The 11,977-nt window shown below is 29.9% G+C and overlaps 1 protein-coding gene across 1 annotated transcript; it reads right to left on the bottom strand.

The window, feature by feature from the left end:
* Positions 1–7,705: 7,705 nt before the first annotated feature.
* On the bottom strand, positions 7,706–11,380 carry LOC120250658. Its single transcript, XM_039259488.1, has 4 exons — positions 10,876–11,380; positions 10,566–10,790; positions 9,987–10,370; positions 7,706–8,402 (listed from the first exon to the last, which is right to left on the bottom strand). The coding sequence occupies exons 1-4, from the start codon at positions 11,323–11,325 to the stop codon at positions 7,932–7,934; spliced, it is 1,530 nt and encodes a 509-aa protein (XP_039115422.1). The 5' UTR covers positions 11,326–11,380; the 3' UTR covers positions 7,706–7,931.
* Between the last annotated feature and the right edge of the window lie 597 nt (positions 11,381–11,977).

Raw genomic sequence — 11,977 nt, 5'->3', positions numbered from 1 at the left:
ATATAAATTTTCAACAAACAAAATTTTTATTACATTTAAAAAATTTGTAAAAATAGTTAATCTACCAAAAATAATTGAATAAATAAAATAATATAAAAAATATAAATTGCATTATATATATATATATATATATTATTTAATAGTTCCTCAAAATTTCATCATCACTCTCATAGATCTAACATGGTATATAATTCCTCTAATATTTGTAAATTTTAATCCACCCAAGATCTCATTTTTCTAATTCTTACTAATTATTATTATTTAATTGTTAAACAATTATTTTTTCAATAAAAATACATATCATTCCTGCAATTTAAAATGGTCCCTCCTCTTTATTATGTTTATTTCTCCCACTTAATTTATGATATATATTAACTTCAATTTGCAACCAATGCTTGAATTTTTTCTTTTTGGCTAATAAACCAATTGTTTTTTTTTTCAATCATTAAATTATTTAAATATATTAAATGAAAGTGACAATGCTTGATTTTTTTGGCTAATAAACAAATTATTTTAATTGTTTTTTAATCACTAGAATCAATATTTAGCGATTAAAAATATTAATTTTGATTAATCATAATTTAGTTATAATTATGACCAAAATATCCGACAAATCTTTTCCTTTTTTTTTTAAATAATGGATTTTTGATATATTTATAAAATAAAAAGCGGAAGAACAAGTTAAACATATATAATACTAACATGACGCATAAGATGCGGGTATCTGTAAACATATAAATAATTATTTTTTTAAAAAATTAAAGGAACTAAAGATAGATAAGGTATAATACTAAAAGATCAACTTGATTTTATTTTAAAATAAATGAATAAAAAATTTTACAAATATTTTTCCCCTAAGATCAATTTTTAATAACATAATATTATGATGAAAAAAAATTTAACATGTGAAAATTTATTATTATTAGACCCTATTTATCTTTAAATCCTTTAATTTATAAAAAAAAAAACAACTATTTGTATAGCTACTATACCAAAAGCATTAGTGCAAAGCTGATGTGTATTTACATTTTAATTAAAGATCCGGTATTCCACAAGAGGACAAAAGCACTATATTTGTGTATATAATTTAAAACTCATGCAATTTGTCAACAGCTACATCTCACCTACATCAGAGCTAATATGTTATAATATATTATAAACTCCATTATTGACTCTCATCCCAATGATGTTTTGTCTCTATTAAACATTAAAATGTACCATCTTTTGTGTTTTGCCATTTAAAAAAATTACATCTACAGTAATAAAATATTTTCATTCTAGTGTGCTTCTACAGCAATCACAAATCCTATATAATACTTGGTTGAGGCAATGATTCATCTTACCTAACTTCTCTGCAGTCAGTTGAAAACATTAATCAAGGTATGCAAATATAGATATAATTTAATTTTTTTTATTTCTAAAACTTTCTAAAAACATTAATGAAGATATGAATATATATATATATATATATATAATTTTCCTTTATAAAGCCTGAGATTATATTTAGATATGTACAATGGCAAAAACAATATATATTTTAATTAGATTTTTGTAAGAATATATAAATAATTTTTTAAAAACAAATAGTTTAACAATCACATATTCATTAAGCATAAGCAATTGCATCTCTTTCACTCTATGAATTTTCTATTATTATTAATATTATTATTGTTAATCACTATTATTATTATTATTATTGATGCATGATAATGCAATTAATGCATGAGATGATGACACCCTATCAATTTGCTTCACCATCACCAATGGTCTCCGCACATTCGGTATCTCTGATGTCTTCTCCTCCAACCTCAAATTCTTCTTATGGACCCTCTACCTCGCCATGACCACTCTCTTCGCTTTCATCGCTGTCATCATCACAGACGATCCAGTAGCCTTTGTCGACTTCAAGCTAGAATCAATATATCAGTCAAAGCTAGAACCGGCTCCTAAGTCAAAACTTCAACATATCTAAGCTCACTAGTAAGTATGTCAATCTAATGCATCTTAAGATATTTTTTTAAAAAAAATTAAAAGTGAAAAAAATATCTCAAGGTATAAGAAAAGAAAAAAGTAGAAAATTTATGTAAAGAGCCAGAATTAAAGATGGTTATATTCCCTTTCATTAATTTCCCTTCATTTTTTATTTAATTTTTTTAAATGAAAGTTATGAGACTAGAGCAAATATCAATTCATTTTTTTCCTAAATTCTTGAAGCACTATTTTTCCTTTTTTAAAATCTTATATATATTTGCTTGAATTTCGTTCCGAAATTAGACTTTGTTTGTGTTTGTTTTATATTATTTAAATGCAAAGAAGGAAAATATTAAATCTATGTGTGAAGAGGATTTTTTTTTTTTCTTCATGAAAACGCAAATGTGTTATTTATGTACTTGACTCTAATTTATGAAAAAAAATATTTATGCATTTAAAAATACCCACAACTTTAGCGTGGACTACAACAAAATATGGCTACAAATTGCATATTAACAAGAACAAGAAGAAACCGGCCCCATCTCCAGCTTAGGCTTGGGGGACGATGATAAGTTTCTGTGGTTTTCAGCGACATTCGTGAGCAAAACAAACTATGGAGGTACTAGATCCATAGGCATGAATTCGTGTTTGCCTGGGCTCACCATCATAGTAGTGCTACATGATTCAATCTCAGATCTTCAAACATGTCGCATGTTCCCTTCGTTGCAGAATGTTACTGATCCTTGATACGCTGCATATTTTCTTTCACTCTTATTCTTCTTCTTCCTCCTCCTCTGTTACCTCTACAATTTATGTAATTCCATAAATTATATTTGCTTTGATTGTGAATTAGTATGTTTTCAAGTTCCACAGAATATGTTTGCTTTGATTGTTAATTGCTAGCTTTGAACATGGTCTGGTGTTTATTTTTTATTTTTTAAATAATGATGAGAGTTTGAGGGAATTTAAGATTTCTTAGAGTGAATTTTAGGATATTTTGATTATTTTGGTATTAATGAGAATTTTGTTTGTTATACCATGACATTCTCTCTATGCAATTGAATTTTTTTTCCCATATAATATTTTATTTGATTATCTATTTTTAAATTTAAGATTTGCAATGAAATTTCATAGGGGAGAAAATTTCCCTCTCTTTAATTTGAGTCGTTCACTATTTTTTTTACCGAAAATTTTGTCTTTTGGTTAAACAAAATAATTAGCAAAACTTATCAGTGATAAATGGATTCTTATAATATGTTATTTGATTCTATATTTACAAATATAAGGTTTGCAATTACGTTAGTGACACATAAGAAGACATTTATATGATTGGATTAATTTTTTTAAATATTAAAACTTCTTGAAAAGAAAATCCATTACTACTCCTACTTCCAGTTTAATACTTTATGTTTTTTCATTAAAATTACAAGTTTATTTTCATTACTTATAAAACCTTAAAATTTGTAATATTTTAAAAAAAATTAATTTTGTTAATGTAAATTTTAAAATTTACATATTTTATCATTATAAATCATGTTCTTTTGCATTAATAAAAATAAATTCTCTTTTATCATCTTAAATAAAATTTTATTGTTTTTTAAGATATCAATATAAAAAAAAATTTAATGATATCAAAGATAAATAGAATTTTAAAAATATTAAAAAAAATTTCATAATAATTTTTTTAAAAAAAAATCTAAATTTGAAGAGGGTGGACATGGATAAACAAATAAGTAGATAATTAGCAAGGGTACCCTTACTTAGTATAAAAAGAAACAATTATATCTAAACTATTTTAAGATAGAAAGGAACATAATGAAAGAAACAAAGTATATAATATTAGTTAATTAATATTAGCGAGGATGGCCTTACATAGTATAGGTTACAACTTATGTGACAGGGGGTTCAAGATCAACATCTAGACTGTTTTACAAGTGTGACATTTCATAATGAAATATTGTTGTTTAATTCAATAGTTTCCTCTATCTCTAACAGTAATTATATTAAATTGGTACAAAAGTCAACATCTATATCTGATCTAAAATTTTTGATATGATGGCTATTTTGAATCATTTAACACATATGTCCATTAACATGTGATTATACAATAATAATATTAAAAAAATAATAATTAGAAATCAACACACTCTTTCTATAGAATCAATGAAAGAAACATATACTAGTTTTCATATCTTTTCTTAGGTTTGTTGCAAATATTATGTGATATATATAATATAATGTATTATTATTTATCACAATGGTTTGTAAATATTATCCAATATTTAAAGTTCACCCGGTTTGTCAACACCTGCACCTCATCTAATATGTTATAATATGTTATAAACTCCACTATTGAGTATAATCCCAATGATGTTTTGTCTTTATTAGACATGCAAACTAGCATCTTTTATGTTTTTCAATTCTAAAATCTGATTTAACAGTAAAAAATAATTATAATTTATTATTAAATTTTATGAAGGTTCACATGCACATTGATTATTAATTTTTTTTTATTTGACTCTATACCATACTCAATATTATCTATATCTAATATAATGTTCCGTCACCATCTCCAGTGTTCTTACACATCTTTTTCAGTTTTGCTTCCTCATTAACTATGCTTCTAAAAAGAGTTTTTAAATATTACTGTTACTTAGTAGATATTGTTATAAATAGTTTCTTTGGTACATTTAATTTTTTTAAAAAAGGAGGAAAATTGATTAATAGAATATGTATTAGCCGTTTCTTTGATATATTGTCATCAGTTGTTTCTTTGTTATTTTTAAAAATTTTATTTAAACTATAATGCATTATTATTTATGGCTATTGTTTTTCAATAATATCTTATAATAACTTTATATATGTATTATATAAAATGAGTTTTTTCTATTTTAAAAATTTATAGTTTAATCATTAAATCATAAATATGAATTACATATTTAAATTATAATATTAATGTCACACTCTTAATGAAAGCAAAATAGCAATCATTTATAAACTACAAGTTTAAGATTTATATATATAATAATAATAAGACTTTATATATATATATATATATATATATATATATGCGGATTCATAATCTTAGGATGCCCCTAGATTTCAAATCTAAGAACGTTTATAGTAACAGCCATATGCCAGCCCAACAACACCTATATTACTCTACAAAACCCTAACTCAATTCTTTCTCCAAACTATATATATACATATATGATTGCATGTAATTATATATAAACATAGGATACTAAACACTCTTGCAACAATTAACTTTGCACATCTATGGACATGGCTGATTTACAATGCATCATCCTTCACCATCACCATAGAAGCCGATCTAGAGCATGGACGGAGTACTTAGGAGTATGAAGGAGACCATGGGGATGTTATGCAGCACAGTTTAAAAACCCGTATACTAGGACGAGACACTGGTTAGGCACATTTGATACACCGGAAGAAATAGCAATAGCTTATGACATAGCGTCAATCACCTTGAGTGGCATCGATAGAGCCCGGACTAATTTTTAGTATATGTTTTTGACTATGCCTTCTACACCTCCTCCATCTCCGCCTCCGCCACTTTCTCCTTTTGAGGAGCAGAATGAATATTATTTTGAGTACAACTTGGACCATAGTGATGATCATAATCATTTGGTTGATGGTTATGATGATGATTTGATCAATATTACCACCATTTTGCAAAGTTTTTGCCAATCAAATGCATTTCCTTCATCTTCAATACTATAATAAACATGTTGTAGATCACTTGCAATGTTGTATTGTAGGATCAAAGCTGCGTTTTTGAAAATAACAAGATAAGTGAGATGAGTTTTGTTATTAATGAACACAGTTTTTTATTTTATTTTATTGTTTTAAAACATGAATATAGTTTGATCATCAAGACCTTTGTGAAAGTGATCAAACACTTATATATATATACTAGGCATTTCCCCCTGCTTCACATTGGAGTTTTTAAAATTTTAAGAAGAATTTTAAGACAATATCATATATAAAATAATATAATTAAACAACTTATATCATAAAAACTATTTTAGACCTTGGATTTCAAAGGTTTATGGACATTTATTACATAAATAATTAGGTGTAATTAATATTTTTCAATTACTAATATTATAAGTAATATAAATAATAACTTAAATGTTATTAAAAAAATTAAAATTGTTCCTTGAAACGCTCTCGGAGTAAATTATACATCTACTTTAATAGTATGTATAGATATGTAAACACAAATAGCATTAATTATCAAATGAGTTATTATCTAGCATATTTTTCATATATACTCATTGGTATATGCAATCGAATCAATTAACAAATTGACAACAAACTACAATAGCAACAATTGAACAACTTCTAAATTTTGATCCAAACATCATCAAGGAAAATATCTTCACTTCTAAGAAAATTCAATAATAATTTAATCAAATTTATATCTTATAATTCAATCAATATATATATATATATATATACATTTTTTTTTTTCAAATTTCTCCATGAAACTCTATCTCAATGTGCCATTAAAAATAGAAAATATCCACGACATATCTAGCGGTTGGTACTATATTGCTTGCAATGAATGGGTTGGTAAATTATTTTTTATTAAAAAAATTGAAAAAAAATATGTAATAGCCCCCTTCGAAATGCATATTTTTTTATGTTTGTTCACTATTTTAATTTACATACATACTCTATCTAACACATTTATTTATAAATCTACAGAATACGTCATCCATTAGTTATTAAGGATGACTTTGGACAAATAAAAATCAATTTTTTTTTATAAACAAGCTGAAATTCTCACTCGCATATATTTTTCCTCATTACCATTTGCTTAAAAAATCTCCAAGTCAAAATACCCCAATTAAAAGATGAGATTTAGTTTTACTATAGACCTCTCCAAGTTTTTTATTTTATAAAAAAAAAATATTTATATATTTACAAAACTATCAATATATTTACATATACCCGCAGCGGAAGCGCAGGCCACCCTACTAGTTATTATTATTATTATTATTATTATTATTATTATTATTATTATTATTATTATTATTATTATTATTTGTGCTATCCTCATACTAGGTTTTACTTATTTTTGTCTGTTGTTAGATGGGATTAAAAATAAAATTAAACATAATTAGCTTCTGGTTCACTGGTTTTTACAAATGAAAAACAAAGTGTGTTTTAAGATAGTTTTTAATAAATTAAATAATTCTATATTTATATAATTTATTTTAAATGCATTGTGTCCAAAAATCAATATTTTACCAGGTTTTAATTTTTATTTTAATAAAAAATATGGACAAATCCCTTTGTTATTTTAAACCATATCTGAGTTGGAAAGAAAATGAAATCCGTATAATAATGGTGTTGCAAATTTTCTCATACTTTATTTTTATTAAAACAAAAATAAATTAAGATGAAAAAAACATAACTCAAACATCCTAAATTCTTTTGCATTCATTTGGTGAAATAATTTAATATAAATACTCAAACATGCCTAAACCCTTTATCCAAATTAAAGCTATTCTAGAATGATTTGTGTTTTTATTGGCGCCTATGATGCAAATTAAAAGCATTATCCTTTTAACTCCCTGGTAGGAAGCCCTTCTCAACCAAACCACCAGAAAAACATTGTGCAAACCCACAAAAATGCAGCACACACAAAGGCAAATCAAAAAATAATTTTTATTAAAAACCTATCATCTTCCAAGGTAAGGAATTGCTCTTTAAAAATCAATAACCATTAAATCATTAGCAAAATCACAAATGTGTTTTGAAATGTTCCTCCCTGTAAATCCCAAATGATAACATTCTCCCGTAATACACAATTCCATCAGATCTTCCCTGGGAATTGAGGCAAAAAATAAACCCAGATCCCCACAATAAACAAAACACACATTCATACAATTTCATCTTGAAGATTACAACATACTCAAAACCAAAGTTTAGTTAGCACAGAACTCGAGAAATTGGTTAAGTTTCTGCATGAGAACCTCCCTTGAACCGTATAGAGGTTTTCCAACAATCCAGTTCTTGTCTAGAACTGAAGTTTTTGCATTTGCCTGCATATCGGCGTGGAAAACAGAAACTATCTGATATATGGATGTTCTTAGAACATCTGCCATGGCATATGCCTTACTATTCAAAATTCCACTTTTGATTTTATTCCTCATAGAAGTTACTCCATTCTTTCTTACCATGTTCATGGTAGCCCATCGGATGTTCCCTGGACCCAACAAGTGCGCAGTTTGTGGGCTAGTCTTTTTCCCCAGACAAGCCTCAATAGCCAGAAGGCAAGACAGAAGCGTTGAAACTACTGCAGCGTTGCAACCGGTGAGTTGTGCAACTCCATACCTGTCCTCTGAGTGTGAACATGCAGTATTTGCTGCTGCTGCCCTCGCACACCATGTATATAGCTGTGATAAAAGAAATAGGGAAAGGAGAATTTAATTACAAGAGAACCAACAATGGAATAAAGAAAGATAATAAGGTTCAAAGTTCAAACTATACACAGAAATCCATTCGGAAATCTAAAAGGTTTTGCAAATGACAGAGTGCTTTACAGACAAAAACTTCTATTCAGGCAGTATTTGTTCCATTCTTCATTTTAAAGAACTCCTCAAATTGGCAAGTTACACACTAGTCATAGTTATGATGGTGCTTAGTTTGGTATTGAGAGTGTATACTGTGACACTTTCGACTTCTGCCTAACAAATCTGTCTTGACGAGAAGTTACGTTTGTGTAAAACCAGAATCATCCTTTGGAAGAAGTTCTTAGAATTCTTATGAACATGCAATGTTTTCAGCACTTTCTCACTTGTAGCTTGAACCATTTTATACATTTCTCATTGCTCTAACTGATAAAAAAATTATTAAGGTAGAGGTTGTAGTCAAACAAAACAGAAGAACAAAGAAGGAATTCTGCCTTCAACTTGGGCAGCAAAGTAACATAGAGAAGATAAAGCATGAACTGGCAGCTTATCAAGCTAATTTCAGTGAAATAGTATGGAACCAGTACATGCATAGATCAAGTATATTCCCCCTTCCCCGAAGAAGGCCACCCAACAGCTAAATTTCAGTAAAAGACATAAAGATCGACAATTTCTATAAATAATATTTTGTGGGACTGAACATAGCAGATTTACCATAGATGCAAAGTAAAACATGTAGTATACAAACCAAAAGCTATTACACTAAAATTTGGTAGTCAAAACAAAGAACACATTTAATTAAAAGGCATGCAAATGCACTAGTTCCAACAAAGGGCAATGTTTCTCATGCATACCTCAAGTAGGCACTCTCGCATAGTCGCATGTGCCCATGGATTCCCACATCACAATCCTTTAAATAACGTAATCATTTATGGAGCAGAATGCCTAAGAATTTGGGTTCCTCTAACATGGTTAGATGTAATCTATAGCAATAAAATTTGGCAACTCCATGAGGGCCTTACATCCACCTCCTTCCGCTTGATATGGAGGTAGATCAAAATTCATATGAAGGAATCCATGTGCTACACATGCAACCTAGAAATCTAAAATAGAATGCAACTATTCCAAATTTTGCACCAATATCAAAATTGCAATAATCAAAATTGAGCATCAAATATATTCACAGGATCAATGATTATCAGAGGATTATCTTGGTCCAGCCCGCTCCTTGCATAACTAAACTAATGGTCATTGTTTTATGAAAAAGTAAACCAAGTAGAAACATGACCAAGACACATCTTTAGCACAAAATCCTATATCAAGGCATAAGATTTAAATTAGTGCAAGCATCTAATTTTAGAGGTTCGGTTGATCAAATATGTCACTTGATTCAATAAACCAATGGATGACTCAATAAAATCATTAACAAAAGGGTCTTCCGAGTCATTACATTCGTGGCAATTCATAATCAAAAAACATAATAGAAAGTCCTTAAAAGTTGCAGTAAGCTTAAGATCGCTATCAAATTTATCATTGCAAAGCTGTTTGACATTATCAAATCTCACATACCTGAAAGTCATTGAAAGCTTCAAGCAGCCTTGAGTCCGCATGAGTATATGTGGGGAAATTCAACTGATGGTTCAGCAAATCAGTTTCAATCTTAGGATAACCTTCCAAACCCTCAGTGATCATTGATGCAAGCTGTTCCAGAGGCCTCAAACATACAGCAATAACTCGCCTATATGTTTCACCACTTTCCTCTAAAAAAGCAGCTCGACGCCAAGCTTCAACATTGCTCTCAGAAACAGCACACAGATCAAGATATGCAAGATACTGAACAAGAGATCTTGGACTGCTCTGTTCTAGTGTTTCAAGGAGAATTTCACTTGGATTTGTTTCAGCAGCAGCTGATCCTTGAGGTGGTGCAAAGGAACACCTCCTAGTGTGCACAACCTATAGCAACATCATGAAAGCACAAATCAGTAAAATTGCATCTTTCCACAAAATCTCGTCTCAAATAGTTGAAAATAAACTCAAACTACATAAATAAAAGCAGGAGTATTATTTTCTTCCCCCTAGAAGAAAAACAAACACAAATGATGCTTGCTAAGCCAATGGGTTATACAATGAAATGCACACAATACCAACCTGGAGCAAATGATGGCTTAGTTCCCAGCAAAAGGAAGCCACAGAGGTTCTAATGTAGAAGTTGAACAACTGATTAAGAAACCTCCACAATCTAAACTCGCTCCTGAACTCATAAGGTACAAACATTACAAGAACAGTCGAACATGCAACTGCCTGGGCCGATAGCATCAGAGCTCGTCTGAGACAAGCGGAGAGCCCCATTTTGAAGCTAAAGAAGAGCGGTCGCTGCGCATACAGAAGACAAAAGCATACCAATTTATTCACATGAGCATTTCATCAAACACAAAGGATGCATGATGCACAGACTCACCTGAATGATTGGGAACTGCAAAACCCACCGCTTCCTGAGCAAGTATTGCAGGGCGTACACCATCCCGAAGGCCGATCCCGTAAGAGCTACTTCCGCTAGAGTGGGAGCGTGAAAGATCTCTGAACGGACGCAAACCGAGGCGACGGAGAGGAAGCCCGCGACGGAGGAAAGCAGGAAGAAGAGAAGGATGCGAAGGATGAGATGGGCGCGGCGGCGGAAGTCGACGGAGAGGAAGTGGTGGTCGCGAGGAGAGGAGAGGAGGAAAAAGGAGAGGCAGAGGAGTAGAAGTGAGAGGTGGAAGGAGAGGAAGGAGAGGAGGGAGAGGGCGGCGGAACGGGGGCGGCGGAGGAGGAGCGCCATGGAGGGGAGGTATACGGAGGCGCCAGCGATGGATTGCCAGATGAGGAACCCTAGCCAGCGGTTCTTCACGACGTCTTCCGGAGCCGCCATGGCGGAGGAGGAGGAGGGTCTGGGTTTTGGAATTCTTTTGAGGGTTTGCTTTATTTGTTAAGAGCCTCAATTTGCTTGTAATTAATTGTCAATTGTGTTTGTTTTATTTAAAAACCGCAAGAGAATCGGATTAATTATTGTACATGTTTGTGTACTTTCTGCTATTTTAGTCTTTGTAATATTTTTAGGTACAATTAAATCTTTATATGTAGTCGAGTTGGTCATTTTAGTAGTAGATTGACAAGTGTAAATTGTAAAGACTTAATTGTACCTAAAAATATTACCGTGGACTAAAACGGCTCACCTCGACCAAATATGAGGACTTAATTGTATCTAAAAGTATTAGAATGATTAAAAAGTTATAAAGTACACAATTATAAGGACCTGTACGGTAATTAAACCTTTGGTTAACTATATTTGAAAATGTTGGAATTCAGAATTTTGTGTTTGTTTGGAAGAATTTGTAAGTCTGGAATCTAAAAACATGTGTTTGGTTTGATGTATTTTTAGGATATAAAAACTTTTAGTGAGGTTACCCTCACTTTAAGTTATCATTAAGTTTAATTAATTATAAATATACAATTAAATGTTATTAAAAATAATAAAGATAATTATGGATATAATCACTTAATTTAGCATATATAATTATGTT

The sequence above is a fragment of the Dioscorea cayenensis genome, chromosome 19, assembly GCF_009730915.1.
Source record: "Dioscorea cayenensis subsp. rotundata cultivar TDr96_F1 chromosome 19, TDr96_F1_v2_PseudoChromosome.rev07_lg8_w22 25.fasta, whole genome shotgun sequence".
Classification (NCBI taxonomy): Eukaryota; Viridiplantae; Streptophyta; class Magnoliopsida; order Dioscoreales; family Dioscoreaceae; genus Dioscorea; species Dioscorea cayenensis.
Note: the sequence above shows the minus strand (reverse complement) of the source record. Positions and strands in the feature narration are given on the sequence as shown.